The 20079-nt window shown below is 32.7% G+C and overlaps 1 protein-coding gene across 1 annotated transcript in view; it reads right to left on the bottom strand.

The window, feature by feature from the left end:
- The window catches only part of LOC149799250 (FMR1-interacting protein NUFIP1-like), a 47746-nt gene that overhangs the window by 5828 nt on the left and 21839 nt on the right, over nt 1-20079 (bottom strand). Inside the window, exons 7-9 of the mRNA XM_089958531.1 lie at nt 14307-14478; nt 11705-11789; nt 7896-8090 (exon numbers count right to left, since the gene is read on the bottom strand). Of these exons, the coding sequence (XP_089814657.1) occupies nt 7896-8090; nt 11705-11789; nt 14307-14478 (452 nt within the window). The remainder of the gene's footprint in view (nt 1-7895; nt 8091-11704; nt 11790-14306; nt 14479-20079) is intronic.

Here is a 20079-nt window from a genome sequence, read left to right as displayed (position 1 = left end):
TTTAAAGCATACTGAGTAGTACACTACACATGAATACACTTCAATGCGGTCATTAATTCATGTTTAAAGCATACTGAGTTGTTACACTACACATGAATACACTTCAATGCGGTCATTAATTCATGTTTAAAGCATTCTGAGTTGTTACACTACACATGAATACACTTCAATGTGGTCATTAATTCATGTTTAAAGCATACTGAGTAGTACACTACACATGAATATACTTCAATGCGGTCATTAATTCATGTTTAAAGCATACTGAGTTGTTACACTACACATGAATACACTTCAATGCGGTCATTAATTCATGTTTAAAGCATACTGAGTTGTTACACTACACATGAATACACTTCAATGCGGTCATTAATTCATGTTTAAAGCATACTGAGTAATACACTACACATGAATACACTTCAATGCGGTCATTAATTCATGTTTAAAGCATACTGAGTAGTACACTACACATGAATACACTTCAATGCAGTCATTAATTCATGTTTAAAGCATACTGAGTTGTTACACTACACATGAATATACTTCAATGTGGTCATTAATTCATGTTTAAAGCATAATGAGTTGTTACACTACACATGAATACACTTCAATGGGGTCATTAATTCATGTTTAAAGCATACTGAGTTGTTACACTACACATGAATATACTTCAATGTGGTCATTAATTCATGTTTAAAGCATAGAGTTGTTACAGTACACATGAATACACTTCAATGTGGTCATTAATTCATGTTTAAAGCATACTGAGTTGTTACACTACACATGAATACACTTCAATGCGGTCATTAATTCATGTTTAAAGCATACTGAGTTGTTACACTACACATGAATACACTTCAATGCGGTCATTAATTCATGTTTAAAGCATACTGAGTTGTTACACTACACATGAATACACTTCAATGTGGTCATTAATTCATGTTTAAAGCATACTGAGTTGTTACACTACACATGAATACACTTCAATGCGGTCATTAATTCATGTTTAAAGCATACTGAGTTGTTACACTACACATGAATACTCTTCAATGCGGTCATTAATTCATGTTTAAAGCATACTGAGTAGTACACTACACATGAATACACTTCAATGCAGTCATTAATTCATGTTTAAAGCATACTGAGTTGTTACACTACACATGAATATACTTCAATGTGGTCATTAATTCATGTTTAAAGCATAATGAGTTGTTACACTACACATGAATACACTTCAATGGGGTCATTAATTCATGTTTAAAGCATACTGAGTAGTACACTACACATGAATATACTTCAATGTGGTCATTAATTCATGTTTAAAGCATAGAGTTGTTACAGTACACATGAATACACTTCAATGTGGTCATTAATTCATGTTTAAAGCATACTGAGTTGTTACACTACACATGAATACACTTCAATGTGGTCATTAATTCATGTTTAAAGCATACTGAGTTGTTACACTACACATGAATACACTTCAATGTGGTCATTAATTCATGTTTAAAGCGTACTGAGTAGTACACTACACATGAATACACTTCAATGCGGTCATTAATTCATGTTTAAAGCATACTGAGTTGTTACACTACACATGAATACACTTCAATGCGGTCATTAATTCATGTTTAAAGCATTCTGAGTTGTTACACTACACATGAATACACTTCAATGTGGTCATTAATTCATGTTTAAAGCATACTGAGTAGTACACTACACATGAATATACTTCAATGCGGTCATTAATTCATGTTTGAAGCATACTGAGTTGTTACACTACACATGAATACACTTCAATGCGGTCATTAATTCATGTTTAAAGCATACTGAGTTGTTACACTACACATGAATACACTTCAATGCGGTCATTAATTCATGTTTAAAGCATACTGAGTAGTACACTACACATGAATACACTTCAGTGTGGTCATTAATTCATGTTTAAAGCATACTGAGTTATTACACTACACATGAATACACTTCAATGCGGTCATTAATTCATGTTTAAAGCATACTGAGTAGTACACTACACATGAATACACTTCAATGCAGTCATTAATTCATGTTTAAAGCATACTGAGTTGTTACACTACACATGAATATACTTCAATGTGGTCATTAATTCATGTTTAAAGCATAATGAGTTGTTACACTACACATGAATACACTTCAATGGGGTCATTAATTCATGTTTAAAGCATACTGAGTTGTTACACTACACATGAATATACTTCAATGTGGTCATTAATTCATGTTTAAAGCATAGAGTTGTTACAGTACACATGAATACACTTCAATGTGGTCATTAATTCATGTTTAAAGCATACTGAGTTGTTACACTACATATGAATACACTTTAATGTGGTCATTAATTCATGTTTAAAACATACTGAGTTGTTACACTACACATGAATACACTTCAATGTGGTCATTAATTCATGTTTAAAGCATACTGAGTAGTACACTACACATGAATACACTTCAATGCGGTCATTAATTCATGTTTAAAGCATACTGAGTTGTTACACTACACATGAATACACTTCAATGCGGTCATTAATTCATGTTTAAAGCATTCTGAGTTGTTACACTACACATGAATACACTTCAATGTGGTCATTAATTCATGTTTAAAGCATACTGAGTAGTACACTACACATGAATATACTTCAATGCGGTCATTAATTCATGTTTAAAGCATACTGAGTTGTTACACTACACATGAATACACTTCAATGCGGTCATTAATTCATGTTTAAAGCATACTGAGTTGTTACACTACACATGAATACACTTCACTGCGGTCATTAATTCATGTTTAAAGCATACTGAGTAATACACTACACATGAATACACTTCAATGCGGTCATTAATTCATGTTTAAAGCATACTGAGTAGTACACTACACATGAATACACTTCAATGCAGTCATTAATTCATGTTTAAAGCATACTGAGTTGTTACACTACACATGAATATACTTCAATGTGGTCATTAATTCATGTTTAAAGCATAATGAGTTGTTACACTACACATGAATACACTTCAATGGGGTCATTAATTCATGTATAAAGCATACTGAGTTGTTACACTACACATGAATATACTTCAATGTGGTCATTAATTCATGTTTAAAGCATAGAGTTGTTACAGTACACATGAATACACTTCAATGTGGTCATTAATTCATGTTTAAAGCATACTGAGTTGTTACACTACATATGAATACACTTCAATGTGGTCATTAATTCATGTTTAAAGCATACTGAGTTGTTACACTACACATGAATACACTTCAATGTGGTCATTAATTTATGTTTAAAGCATACTGAGTAGTACACTACACATGAATACACTTCAATGCGGTCATTAATTCATGTTTAAAGCATACTGAGTTGTTACACTACACATGAATACACTTCAATGCGGTCATTAATTCATGTTTAAAGCATTCTGAGTTGTTACACTACACATGAATACACTTCAATGTGGTCATTAATTCATGTTTAAAGCATACTGAGTAGTACACTACACATGAATATACTTCAATGCGGTCATTAATTCATGTTTGAAGCATACTGAGTTGTTACACTACACATGAATACACTTCAATGCGGTCATTAATTCATGTTTAAAGCATAATGAGTTGTTACACTACACATGAATATACTTCAGTGTGGTCATTAATTCATGTTTAAAGCATAATGAGTTGTTACACTACACATGAATACACTTCAATGTGGTCATTAATTCATGTTTAAAGCATAATGAGTTGTTACACTACACATGAATACACTTCAATGCGGTCATTAATTCATGTTTAAAGCATAATGAGTTGTTACACTACACACGAATACACTTCAATGTGGTCATGAATTCATGTTTAAAGCATACTGAGTTGTTACACTACACATGAATACTCTTCAATGCGGTCATTAATTCATGTTTGAAGCATACTGAGTTGTTACACTACACATGAATACTCTTCAATGCGGTCATTAATTCATGTTTAAAGCATAATGAGTTGTTACACTACACATGAATATACTTCAATGTGGTCATTAATTCATGTTTAAAGCATACTGAGTTGTTACACTACACATGAATACACTTCAATGCGGTCATTAATTCATGTTTAAAGCATAATGAGTTGTTACACTACACACGAATACACTTCAATGTGGTCATGAATTCATGTTTAAAGCATACTGAGTTGTTACACTACACATGAATACTCTTCAATGCGGTCATTAATTCATGTTTGAAGCATACTGAGTTGTTACACTACAAATGAATATACTTTAATGTGGTCCTTAATTCATGTTTAAAGCATAATGAGTTGTTACACTACATATGAATACACTTCAATGTGGTCGTTAATTCAAGTTTGAAGCATACTTAGTCCATCACAATGTATATGAATGGATACACTTCAATAAAATGGAACACAGGCAATACAAATAAGTTCTCTTTTACCTTGACTATATTATCTGAGAATAAAACTTTTTTAAGAAGGTGGTGTTATTACCATCAACAACATTTCTAAGATTTTGTGTTTAGGAGTTAGTATTGGCAATCTCCTTAACTGTGCAACTCGTAACGATGTGATCATTATATTATGACATCACTGATATGTGATTATTACACTATGACATCATCATTACATTATCATGCAGGGACCGCGCTAGGGCTTTGCCAATGTTGCAAACTTCAATCTTTTTTCCTTCTTGGCGACAAAATATACCATCTGTCGATTTTTTGGGTGACAACATTTTTGGCTGTTAAAAAGTGTATATATAGTCTTGGAGTGGAGTGGAGAAATTGAAAGACACCATGGACAGGAAGCCGCAAACATGGATGTAAAATGCACTAGACTACATTGCTACGTATTAAACAAATCCTTTGTTCATATTAACAAATCACCTTAACAACGCATTATCATAATCCACTCATGCTGATGTCTGGTCTTAGCATTGTGTGCTGTAATATAACCTAAATAGTCATTCTACATGACTAACTATAATTGACCATCTCTGAAGGCTGGAAACGAAATGACTACAATTAACCAGATGACAGCAATATTTTGGTGGTTTCTTTAATGTACCAGAAAAATTAATTTTGCTGAATCTTCAAAGAAAACTGATCACCTTTGAAGCACCAATTTTTCTGTATATATAAAATAAGCAAATGAAAAAAAAAATTCTGTCTCAGTCAATGTTCTACAATTATTTGATGTTGCTGCAACAATAACAAACTGGCATTTGTTTGGTCCTTCAAAGAGGGTACTCAGCGGTGCCTTTAAAAACACATGTACCTTTATCAAAGCAAGCCGAAGATGACTGATCAAAGAAAGTCAGCAACAAATTGAAATTAAAGCATTGTTTCATTTTTCATAGTGATTGGAACATATTTATTGTGCCATGAAAATTTCCTGTTTACAACAAAAATATTCATGCTTACGATCACTACCAATGGCAGCGTAAAACCCAAATTAAATTTGCAACATTTTGAAACAATACGTATCTGGCTGTCAGGTAAAATGAAGATAGGTCATCTTGATAGAATGTTTGTTAAACTTTTTAATTTGTTCACACATAAATAGCCTCATCCCCTTGGTAGCCTTGGCATGAAGGTATTCTAGGCCAATTTAAGTACATGTACGTGTAGCGTATAAACAACTATACAGCCATGTGTTACTAGGCTAATGAATACCACTGAAAATTGTTTCGTGAAACACATTTGTGGACAATGGGATATAGATCAAACGAGGACTACCATTTTTTATTATAGAAATACATGTTGCATTTTCTAACAGGATTTGACTGATACATGAATTTTCTAACAATTTATTTAATATCTTTTTTTCATATACATGTACATTATTTAAAACATTGTGGAGTGTACTACACAAATGTAAGTTATCAATATACAAGTGTGTTTCAGACTAGTTGTCTTCATTTAATCAAAATTTCCATTGTTTTTTTCTCTCTGTAAATCGTAGTCACTGACAACAGGTCACCTCTTAAAAATTTCACTTGTATGCAAAATTTCAATTTATTTTCAGCACACACACACACACACACACACACACACACATACACCCATTACTATCTAAGCATCTGCTTATGTCAACAAAAATATTACCATGATTTCAAGGATGTTACCGTATTATGAAAATGGCGACATTTAAAAAAAATTGGCAAGAAAACACTGAGGTTGCTGATTTTTGGGGCAATGACCATTTTAAAGCCAGCACCAACCCTGGATATGTGATCATTATACTATGACATCATCAATATGTCACCATTACATTATGACATCATCAATATGCTATAATAACTGCATTATACCACTGAAAAGATGTTATAGTTTAAATAGTTGAATTATAGTACTCTAACCCCTGGGACAGTTGTTGTTGTAGGGTTTAACGCCATTTTTCAGCACAAGATAAGCCATACATGGCGACCAGTAAAAATGATGGAGGACGAACCTGGGAAAACCATAGAAAGAACCACCGACCCACGAGAAACTACTGGCAAGCTTTCTCATGTACCCACATTGGCTGAGCCAGAGGTGAGACAGCAGTGATCCATAATGGTGAACACTTTAAACCACTCGGTCACTTGGGGCCTCCCATGGAAGAGAGTGGACATTTAAAAAATTGATGTGATTGTGACATACCTTTTTATTAAACAATTAAAATGAAAAATTCTTTTTTTAAATTTTAATGAAAGCTGTAACTCCTGTGAAACACAATTATAAACTCAACTAAAAGAAAATGTGGTCTTTGGAAATTTATAGCAATTCTATGACCTGTAATCAAATAGACCTTGCCAACTGTCTGTTACTGAAACTGATATATCTCAATAACCTTGTCATAATGAAAAAATCCACTAATCAAAATATTCTTTCTGTTGTGTATTTAATAAGAGGATTCTATCAATGTATGCAAACATTTGTTGAAAATTTAAAATTATTGTTCAGATATTATCTTATAGGTAATTAATGACTTCCAAACTTTTCTATGTAATTACCCTTAATAATGACTTCCATACATTTCTATGTAATTACCCGTAATAATGAATTCCATACATTTCTATGCAATTACTCTTAATTAATGACTTTCATGTTTTTTCAGACTTCCATACTTTTCTGTTATTACCCATCATAATGACTTGCATATTTTACTATATAATTACACATAATTACTTCCCTACTTTTCTGTGTAATTACACTTACTTAATTATTTCCATACTTTTCTGCACAATTACCCTTACAAAAGAGATAGGCATATATAGATCAATATTCAATTAGAGTATTTCAGACAAATGCACTGTAACATATTAATATTTAGTGATTTTGGACTGCTAGGATGATTAGCACTGTAAAAATATCAACTGTTCAAGAAGGTGAATACTGCATCTTTACAAAAGCAATCATCCTCAATATTTCTTGGTAAACCACACAATACACAACTCACAGGATGGCTTGTAACAAAGCTGTTCCAAATATACAAGATTTATTCTAATAGAGCAGCCTATATTGCAAATCCAGTTTGATAACAACTCATAAAGCAAACATCCTTATTTTTTCAGTATAAAGTTTAAATGTTTTATGATGTTTTTGCAGGTACCCAGATTCATGGACTGGGAAAGATGTAAATGTGTTTGCATATTCAAATTCACTGTTAATTTCATGGTTACTCCTGTTGTTTGTGTTTAGAGAAGTCGATACATGCAAAATGGTATGTTTACCCTTGTTGTTTGTTTCTAGAGCTGTAAATGCATGCAAAAATGGTATGTTTGTGTGTAGAGCTATCAAAACATACTAAATGGTGTGTTTACCCTTGTTGTTTGTGTGTGGAACCATCAATACCAACAAAATGGTGTATTTACCTTTATTGATTGAGTCTACAGCATCATTCTCTGCCTCAGCCTTCTTACCATCGTATGAGTCATCATATGCAGAGATGAGAGTGCCAAGACCCCCTGCTGCAGATACAGTCCCTGGGACAACATTTTTTACAGACGATGCTGATGACAGTGCTGATAATGATGACAGCAACAAGTCCTCATCATCTGTGTCTGAACCTGTGGGAAGGAGAAATTCTGATTTAGAAAATGACGACAATGATGAATAATATATGACCACAGTAGTAGTGTTTCAAATCTCATGGACACTGTTACTGTTGATGACAGTGGTGGTGGTAAATATTATGGATATTGTTACTGCCAATGACAGCAATGGTGGTAAATCTCATGGATACTGTTACTGCTGATGACAGTATTGGTGGTGGTAAATCTCATGGATACTGTTACTGCTGATGACAGTGGCAGTGGTAAATATTATGGATATTGTTACTGCCAATGACAGCAATGGTGGTAAATCTCATTGATACTGTTACTGCTGATGACAGTATTGGTGGTGGTAAATATCATGGATAGTGTTACTGTTGATGACGTTATTGGTGGTGGTAAATCTCATGGATACTGTTACTGCTGATGACAGTATTGGTGGTGGTAAATCTCATGGATACTATTACTGTTTTTGACAGTGGTGGTGGTAAATAGTATGGATACTGTTACTGCTGATGACAGTAATGGTGGTGTTAAATATCATGGATACTATTACTGCTCAGGGATGGTCCTGGCTTTTAAAAAGCTGTCGCCAAAATAATCGCCAACCTCAATATTTTGTCGCCAATTTTCAAAAAGTGTCGCCAAAAAAAGTAGTGTACATTTTTCCAAGTGTTAATTTAGTCTATTAATGTAACAGGCAATGAAAATTACAAAAGATGGATTAGTTAATACTCTAATTACAACAAGCATTAACAAAATGTTACAAAGTGTTACATGAAGATCCATCGTGATTTTAGGGCTGCCCACTTGTTGAATGCAGTTTCAAAGTCTAATTTTTCACATCTGTACATGCTGATTCTCATTAAATTCTCGAGAGATGAGATGCAGAGCTTATTTCTGATGTCAGTTTTTATGAGGTTCATCTTACTGAATCCACGTTCACAGTCCTCAGTGCTGACAGGTGACACCAGTAGTCTCTCAGCAGCCCCCCCCCCCCCTTATGGCTAGCTTCACAAAGCTTGTAGCGAATTGCTTCCTAAATCCCAAGAATGATCACTGAATGCTGTATAAATTTTCTCGACAAGAAAAATAGGATCTCCATTCCCACGAATGAAACTTACACGAGTCAACACCTGGCAATATTGGACTGTATATATAAGCGTAAATTCACACCCAATTTAGGGATTCTTTCACTCCTGTATTTTGAGAAATAAATAATTATTATTAATTATGCAAAACTGGTTTTTTTTTTTTTTTTGCTATTTCTTGTTGCGGAGTTTAAGTCTCTGCAGCTGTAACATGGGACTGATGACAAAAGAAAAAGATCAATGAGTAAAATGCTGCACTGGTGACAGATGTAATTGTGATTGAGATTTTTTCCATTTGCTTTGTATTTATACACAGTAGTCGGTACTTCAAAGGTTATCAGTTTTCTATGAAGGTTCAGCAAAACTATTGTATTGGTATATGTATAAAAAAACAAACAGAAGGATTAGCCATACAATTAATTGTATCTGTTCTATTCGCGTCTTCAGAAGTCGGTCAGTTGTAGGTATAGTGTGGTAGCATGATTGACTGTATCGCAGCATACAGTACTCAGCCCAGATGTCAGCATAAGCAGATTATGATGTAACAATGCAATATAAAGATAGGGTTGTCAATAAGAACAAAGGATCGTTTGTGTAACAGATTGATTCCAATGCATTGCTTAGTCAAGTTTATGGCTTCCTTTCGTTCTGGCTTTAAATTTATTCAGTCCAAATCCATGATTGTATGTACAAATTAAATAACCAAAAAGTATGTCGCCAAAAAAATCGCCAGATGGGATATTTTTGTCGCCAATAAGGAAACAAAATCGCAATTTGCGACATTGGCGAAGCCCAGGACGATCCCTGCTGCTGATGACAGTGGTGGTGGTAAATAGTATGGATACTATTACTGCTGATGACAGTATTGGTGGTAAATCTCATGGATTGTGTTACTGCTGATGACAGTAATGGTGGTAAATCTCATGGATTGTGTTACTGCTGATGATAGTAGTGATGTTGGTAAATATTATGGATACTGCTAATGACACTTGTAGTGGTAAATAATATGACTATGTTCAAGCAGTTTATTTTCACCAAATGTTTTATGTCAAACTTTTAAAATAATCCAGCATGAATATAATGTACACATAACCGTTATGTATATATTTACCAATGGCAATCATTTGACAATACAGGGAAATCTTGCAATAAAGCAGTAGGTGGGGGCCATAACTGCTGAATGCATGATTAACAAATCAAACAAGAGCGAGAATGACTGAAAATTTAATGAATGTGGGTATTTAGGTCACAGTGACCTTCCTTAGTTGAAAGAACACAAACAGTGATGAATCCATTTGTCAAGTTTCATGATTGTTAAACTATATCACCGAGACCTATTTTTCCAATAAGGGTGTAACACTCAACAAACTTCTGTATGGCAAGATAATATACATATATCATACCCATACCATGTCGTCATTTGTCTGTGTGGCTAAATGCAGAGGACACCAAGGACACTAAAGGATGAAATATAAGCAACGATAAGCTTCCCTTGTTGCAATGTTGTGGTACTCCAATGCATCAATTTCATGATTCTAGCATTTGCACTGAACATAAAACGTGTCAGTGAAGCTTACAGATGAGACATAAAATCCTAATTAATATGTGTCTCCTAACCATGACTCTAGATTAGATACTATGTACATATCATGGCTATGAACTAAATGCAAACACTAAAAGTAAGTAAAATGTACATCACACATCCTTTTTTATTGTATGGGTTTGTTACTAACAGATATGAATACAATCTTCTAACTTAATGATTCTAGTATGAAGGTTTAAAACAGAAAACTTAACTAAACTCAGTGAAGAATGATATATGGGTCAATGACCTACTATTTCAAGTGGGTGTAGTCCTCATCTCATGAAGATGTGTCCCCTCGCAAGACCTATGTGATCACAAGTTAAATGCAAAAAATTAACATAAGCCTGTAAAATGTGAATTGTGGGTTCCAGTGTTCGTCTTTTTGGTATATTACTAACAGCAATTCATTGTTTGATTGTTACTTCATGTGCAGTGGTTGCTAAATAAACCATACAATTAATCCCATGTCAGTGAAGTGTTAAATATAGGTTACAGCAACCTTATTTTGTAATGAGGGTGTAATATCCACCCAGATGCATACCTAACCAGGCTTAATGATTCCAGGTATAACAACAGCATGTGTACAGTATACAAACACAGATGTGGTCAGGAGCAAACCAAACACAGTAAAGTATGAAATGTAGGTCACATTGATCTTCCTTTGTTGTGAAGGTGTGGTATTAACAAAGCACACACAATTGTGATGAGGGTGTAGTGTTCAATAAGATGCATCCTTTCACAAAGGTGCACGATTCCAGATAAAACAGAATGTATTCAGTGTGCAAAAACTTAAGCTAAATACAAAAACCAATAATTTACAATTAATGTACATGTTTGTATCAATTCAGCCCCCTCCCCTGGAAGCAAATGCTACAAAACCCATTAAAAACTGTTGCCTGGAATGAAGATTACTATGACTAGTTCTGAATTCCAAGGAAAAACTATCACCATACCTGACATGATACCATCGAGCAATAAAGCCAGAGGATCTGTTGTGGAAGATTCTGGTTTGCTAAGATTTGTAGTGCTGTTAATATCCTGTAATTAGAAGAGAAAAAATATTGATATTATTATGTGTGTAGTTTGATGAAATCACTTATTAAAAAAGATGTATATATATAAAAAAAACTAGGAATATCAGAAAATACAGATAACCTGCGTATAATGATGACAACATAGGGGAATATTCAAAAGTGGAATTTATGTTCATGTCCGCCTGACAAGTTATATGCAAATAATTAAATACAACTTTATTTACTTAACCTATGTACACATGAAAATGTTATGTACTCCTGTCCTGTCTTATGTCACTTGTTTAGGCTCAAATAAACAGTAACACAAGAAAGAGCGAAAGCAACAAGCTTTTAAAAATACAATTATTTATTTCCCTGGAAAATGTCTGTAAAAATGAAAAAATATATGAACTTACAGTTTTATAGAATCAAATTAAAAATGATCCAAAACTAATCAGAGAATAAAATTTTAGTAGTCCTAATAACAAAATGTTCTACTGAAGCAAATACTTGTTACAGCTCACGTTTACCCAGTGTGACCCTGACAAAAACCAATCATTTTTACTCTTAAGAAATAAAAAATTAACAAAATTGTTTATATCTTAAAGATAAGGTCTCATCATGACCTTGTAAACAACCAATCATTCTAAAATAAAACAGAACTTGTTTATGAAGGTTGCTACAAATTCTGAAACAAGGTCAGAATTTAGATCAACACCTGGTGTTTATAAACTAACAGTCAAGGCCAAAAAAAGTATCATCTCTTAGTGAATAAATTTACATTACAATATCACCTAATGAAAAATAATTTTTTTATAAAACTGACAAACAATTAAATTTAATAAATATATATTAAATCAAATATACATAACACCTGTATGACAGACATGGAAGCCATAATCATGGACACCCGGAGCTATTATGGAAGAATAATTCACAATGGGCATGGCTTCTTACAGTCTATACAGCAGGGCCTTAAACAGAGGAAGTCTGAAGAAACAAAATGGGGTGTATCCAACAACTCAATGAAAGGTCCCAGTGGAATTGATAATACTCACCTGGGTTGTTGACATCTGTCATTCTGTGACTGAAATTTCAACCAAGTATTGAAGTTGATGCATGGCATGAAATGCTTGGAGCACTCTGTTGCCACACTGTCTACTAATGTTGATGTCATTTAGCTTGTGTACTTCACCACAGCAACATAATCACTTCTGCTGTGTAAAACAATCATTTATGTCACCAAACTTGACCCCTGGATCTCTACCATGCACACTAGGGACGGAATCACTTTTGCAGTGTAAAACGATAATTTATGCCACCAAACTTGGCCCCTGGATCTCTACAATCCACTGGGGACTGGATCACTTTTGCTGTGTAAAACGATCATTTATGCCACCAAAATTGACCCTTGGATCTCTACGAACTACTGGGGACTGGATCACTTTTGCTGTGTAAAACAATCATTTATGCCACCAAACTTGACCCATGGATCTCTACCAACTAGTGGGGAATGGATCACTTTTGCTGTGTAAAATAATCATTTATGCCATCAAACTTGATCCCTGGATCTCTACCATCCACTGGGGACTGGATCACTTTTGCTGTGTAAAATGATCAGTTATGCTACCAAACTTGACCCCTGGATCTCTACCAACTAGTGGGGAATGGATGACTTTTGCTGTGTAAAATAATCATTTATGCCATCAAACTTGACCCCTGGATCTCTACCATCCACTGGGAACTGGATCACTTTTGCTGTGTAAAATGATCATTTATGCTACTAAACTTGACCCCTGGATCTCTACCAACTAGTGGGGAATGGATGACTTTTGCTGTGTAAAATAATCATTTATGCCATCAAACTTGACCCCTGGATCTCTACCATCCACTAGGAACTGGATCACTTTTGCTGTGTAAAATGATCATTTATGCTACCAAACTTGACCCCTGAATCTCTACCAACTACTTGGGACTGAATCACCTTTGCAGCATAAGAAGGACATGTCATTTATACAAAAGCATTCTCACTTGGATCTCTACCTACCCCTTGTGACTAGGACCTGATACATAACTTTGAAACTGTTCATAGCCCCACCTTAGAATTACATGGACTTACTTGGCATTGAAAAGGGATGTGAACTCTGCAATCAGCATCAATTCCTGTGTCTGTCCTTAAACCCACTCCAAACACACATGGTCCAACCCCTTAAGTCATGACTTAAAAGCCATTGAGAACCCTCCCCCAACTGAAACATGCTGTGTCCTTGGGCAAGATCCTTTACTCAAATTGCAATAAATAACCTAATTGTGTTACTGTGCTGTAAAGTTAAAAACCAAACCAGACAGCAACTCATTTGACTGTCTTACCTCCCAATGTTAACAATATGCATGTTGACTGACCCTAATGTTGTTAATGCCATCAGTCAGAAATTATTCCTGCAATTCTATGAATGTAAGAAAAACATAAAAAACAACAAATTCAAGTAAGAAAGTTATAATTCAATCCCCTTTATGACCACTTAAAATAAAATTCATTCACCTCTGACAAGAGTTCTTCATCTCCATTTCTTGATTTCTTCAGTGATGAACTTTCTGAATTGACATCCTGGTCTTCAGAACCATCATGTCCCCTCTTTCTAGACCTTCTGTTTCTCCTTTTGTTAAAGTTACGACCTTCACCATGGTTTCTTCCAGACCGTCCTCTCATTTTCCTATTAAAATCAAGAATAATTCTTTTACGTTTGAAAAAGTTTTTTTTTCTTCTCATGAGATAAATGACAGCCAGTGAGTAAAGATCAATTTAATAGTCCAGGAGAATATTCTTTCTTGTAGTTAAATAAGCAGTCCATCAAGAGACATTTTCCCAGATCAAATGAGATTTAACTGAAAGAAATTAAGTAACATTCAAATAGCTTGAACAAAAAAAAGGAAATTCAGCTTATTGGGCACAAGAAATCAACTGGTGTGTTCATGTCTAAACATTTACTCATGGCCATGTTAATGGAGGGATAAGCATACATCACCCATCTCGATAACTCACAAAACTGCTTATACTGAGCAGTCAGATGTAGATCCCAATCTTTAAACTAGAAAATAACCTAAAATTTGCACCTATTGGTTGAACAGGCAGAAAACTGCAGTTAAAATTGGTAAATGAAAATGTGACATATCGCTCCTTTTATCATAAATAACAGTTTTCAGTACCCTGTATCAACATCATGAAATTCTCAACTTCTAATAACAACTTGTATATTTTGCTTAATTCCCCTCCCAAACAACAGTATCAATATAATGTAAACAATAACATTCTCAGTACACTGTAAAATTCAACAACCACAGTACACTATAAATAACAACATTCTCAGCATACTGTAAATAACATCCTCAGTATACTCTAAATAACAACATTCTCAGTACACTGTAAATAACATCCTCAGTATACTCTAAATAACAACATTCTCAGTACACTGTAAATAACATTCTCAGTACACTGTAAATAACATTCTCAGTACACTGTAAATAACATTCTCAGTACACTGTAAATAACATCCTCAGTACACTGTAAATAACATTCTCAGTACACTGTAAATAACATTCTCAGTACACTGTAAATAACATTCTCAGTACACTGTAAATAACATTCTCAGTACACTGTAAATAGCATTCTCAGTACACTGTAAATAACATCCTCAGTATACTCTAAATAACAACATTCTCAGTACACTGTAAATAACATTCTCAGTACACTGTAAATAATAACATTCTCAGTAATCTGTAAATAATAACATTCTCAGTATACTCTAAATAACATTCTCAGTACACTGTAAATAATAACATTCTCAGTATACTGTAAATAATAACATTCTCAGTACACTTTAAATAACATTCTCAGTAATCTGTAAATAATAACATTCTCAGTACACTGTAAATAACATTCTCAGTACACTGTAAATAATAACATTCTCAGTAATCTGTAAATAACAACAATCTCAGTACACTGTAAATAACATTCTCAGTATACTGTAAATAATAACATTCTCAGTATACTGTAAATAATAACAATCTCAGTACACTGTAAATAACATTCTCAGCATAGTGTAAATAATAACATTCTCAGTACACTGTAAATAACATCCTCAGTATACTCTAAATAACAACATTCTCAGTACACTGTAAATAACATTCTCAGTATACTGTAAATAATAACATTCTCAGTATACTGTAAATAACAACAATCTCAGTACACTGTAAATAACATTCTCAGTACACTGTAAATAACATCCTCAGTACACTGTAAATAACATTCTCAGTACACTGTAAATAACATTCTCAGTACACTGTAAATAACATTCTCAGTACACTGTAAATAGCATTCTCAGTACACTGTAAATAACATCCTCAGTATACTCTAAATAACAACATTCTCAGTACACTGTAAATAACATTCTCAGTACACTGTAAATAATAACATTCTCAGTAATCTGTAAATAATAACATTCTCAGTATACTCTAAATAACATTCTCAGTACACTGTAAATAATAACATTCTCAGTATACTGTAAATAATAACATTCTCAGTATACTGTAAATAATAACATTCTCAGTACACTGTAAATAACATTCTCAGTAATCTGTAAATAATAACATTCTCAGTACACTGTAAATAACATTCTCAGTATACTGTAAATAATAACATTCTCAGTATACTGTAAATAATAACAATCTCAGTACACTGTAAATAACATTCTCAGCATAGTGTAAATAATAACATTCTCAGTACACTGTAAATAACATCCTCAGTATACTCTAAATAACAACATTCTCAGTACACTGTAAATAACATTCTCAGTATACTGTAAATAACATTCTCAGTATACTGTAAATAATAACATCCTCAGTATACTCTAAATAACAACATTCTCAGTACACTGTAAATAACATTGTCAGTAGAGTTAAATAAAAACATTCTCAGTATACTGTAAATAACATTCTCAGTATACTGTAAATAATAACATTCTCAGTATACTGTAAATAACATTGTCAGTAGAGTTAAATAACAACATTCTCAGTATACTGTAAATAACAACATTCTCAGTATACTGTAAATAACATTGTCAGTAGAGTTAAATAACAACATTCTCAGTATACTGTAAATAACAACATTCTCAGTATACTGTAAATAACATTCTCAGTATACTGTAAATAATAACATTCTCAGTATACTGTAAATAACATTCTCAGTATACTGTAAATAATAACATTCTCAGTATACTGTAAATAATAACAATCTCAGTATACTGTAAATAACATTCTCAGTATACTGTAAATAATAACATTCTCAGTACACTGTAAATAACATTCTCAGTATACTGTAAATAATAACATTCTCAGTAATCTGTAAATAATAACAATCTCAGTATACTGTAAATAATAACATTCTCAGTATACTGTAAATAATAACATTCTCAGTAATCTGTAAATAACATTCTAAGTAATCTGTAAATAATAACAATCTCAGTATACTGTAAATAACATTCTCAGTATACTGTAAATAAAAACATTCTCAGTATAGTGTAAATAACAATCTCAGTACACTATAAATAACAATCTCAGTACACTGTAAATAACATTCTCAGTACACTGTAAATAATAACATTCTCAGTAATCTGTAAATAATAACAATCTCAGTATACTGTAAATAACATTCTCAGTATACTGTAAATAATAACATTCTCAGTACACTGTAAATAACATTCTCAGTATACTGTAAATAATAACATTCTCAGTACACTGTAAATAACATTCTCAGTATACTGTAAATAATAACATTCTCAGTACACTGTAAATAACATTCTCAGTACACTGTAAATAATAACATTCTCAGTACACTGTAAATAACATTCTCAGTAATCTGTAAATAATAACAATCTCAGTACACTGTAAATAACATTCTCAGCATAGTGTAAATAATAACATTCTCAGTACACTGTAAATAACATCCTCAGTATACTCTAAATAACAACATTCTCAGTACACTGTAAATAACAATCTCAGTATACTGTAAATAACATTCTCAGTATACTGTAAATAATAACATTCTCAGTAATCTGTAAATAATAACATTCTCAGTAATCTGTAAATAATAACAATCTCAGTATACTGTAAATAACATTCTCAGTATACTGTAAATAATAACATTCTCAGTATAGTGTAAATAATAACATTCTCAGTACACTGTAAATAACAACATTCTCAGTATACTGTAAATAATAACATTCTCAGTATACTGTAAATAACATTCTCAGTATACTGTAAATAATAACATTCTCAGTATACTGTAAATAATAACATTCTCAGTATAGTGTAAATAACATTCTCAGTATACTGTGAATAATAACATTCTCAGTATACTGTAAATAATAACATTCTCAGTATAGTGTAAATAATAACATTCTCAGTACACTGTAAATAACAACATTCTCAGTATACTGTAAATAATAACATTCTCAGTATACTGTAAATAATAACATTCTCAGTATAGTGTAAATAACAACAATCTCAGTATACTGTAAATAACAACATTCTCAGTAGAGTGTAAATAGCATTCTAAGTAATCTGTAAATAACATTCTCAGTATACTGTAAATAATAACATTCTCAGTACACTGTAAATAACAACATTCTTAGTATACTGTAAATAACATTGTCAGTAGAGTTAAATAACAACATTCTCAGTATACTGTAAATAATAACATTCTCAGTATAGTGTAAATAGCATTCTAAGTAATCTGTAAATAACAACATTCTCAGTAAACTGTAATAACAATATTCAATACAATTTTGAGCAATGAAAATGTCACTAATGCCTACTGGAGTGAACATTTTAATAAAATTATACCAATTTAAAAAGTTTTGTTTTAGTTCAATATTTAATTTGCAGCTACATCCATGAGGGTTTATGTTAGAACATAAACAAGAGCTTACCAATCTGCAACTTGTGGAAGTACTTAATGTATTAATACACTCAAGCCGACCAACTTTGTATTATTACATTAATTACATCTATTGTATCCAATCAAATAAAGGAGCAGAATAAAAGAATTCTTAAAAGACATGCAAAACCAACCTAAATAATTTGGATCAGTCAAGGTCATGTCTGGTAAGATCATTTCAACTGATAAATTAAACACTGTTTTTATTATTATATAAACAATATAATTAAACTTAAATTAGCTTACTGATTCACATGTCATGAGAGTTAGCAAGGCAACCACTTGGTGAATAAAATGGTCTGGTATCACAGATACATTTGATTGTGGAGAAACAAGTTCCAGAGTTTGCAGTGAACTGAAAATTCTTGAATTAGTTTTCCTCATGAATGAGAAAAAGTTTCACTACTGCAAGAAATCAAATCATGATATCAATATTTTAATGATAAAAAGTCAAGTTTCAATGATAATTGATTCTTTCATGGAATAAATGCCACCATCCTTCTGGAAAAAAAGGAAATCTCGTTTTCTTGTGAATCAACAACAAAAAGCAGCAATATAATAAACAATGGTTTTGCAAACACATGATAATTGTTGAAACCTGATGAGAAAAAAAAAATGTTAATGATCATTCAGGGGTTAGGTATCTTGAAAATAAAGATAATTTATACAGAGAAGCAAACAGTGTCATTTGAAAAAGCTCTTTATTAAATTTTTGCTGACATGTCAAAATAAATTAGGAGAGACAGAGGAGGGCAAACTGGTATTAATTAGATAGTCCAATTCTGATTGCATTTGAGAAACTATATTAAGATGGATGACTTGACCCCAACCAGCTTAATCAATAATGACATCTGCATTTAATTTGGTTTCTGTATGCGTCTGTACACGTGACATCCATGAATCCACATTCAAAAGTGAGAAAGATTATTGGAAAGTTCAAGTGAAACTGCAATTAGCAAAATCCAATTATAGATGCAATATTTATACTTCAAGTACAGATCAATGCTGCATGGTCAGACTAAAACTACACCTACAACACTGCATGATCAGACTAAAACTACACCTACAACACTGCATGGTCAGACTAAAACTACACCTACAACACTGCATGGTCAGACTAAAACTACACCTACAACACTGACCATCACCTCTTGTGCAGAAGGTCAAGTACAAACGTACAATTCAAAAAAGAAAGAAAATTATACACAAAAGGAAAATGTGCTTGTGAGAGAGAAAAAGAAACACATAATGCAACTGCCTTCTTGTAATTAGCAATTTCCATAAAGTTCAGTAATTCAACTATATATTTCTCTAATCTATT

Source organism: Sinohyriopsis cumingii, chromosome 5 (assembly GCF_028554795.1).
Source record: "Sinohyriopsis cumingii isolate HCF-2022 chromosome 5, ASM2855479v2, whole genome shotgun sequence".
NCBI lineage: Eukaryota > Metazoa > Mollusca > Bivalvia > Unionida > Unionidae > Sinohyriopsis > Sinohyriopsis cumingii.
The sequence above is the reverse complement of the archived record's forward strand: the minus strand, read 5'-3'. Positions and strand labels throughout refer to the sequence as shown.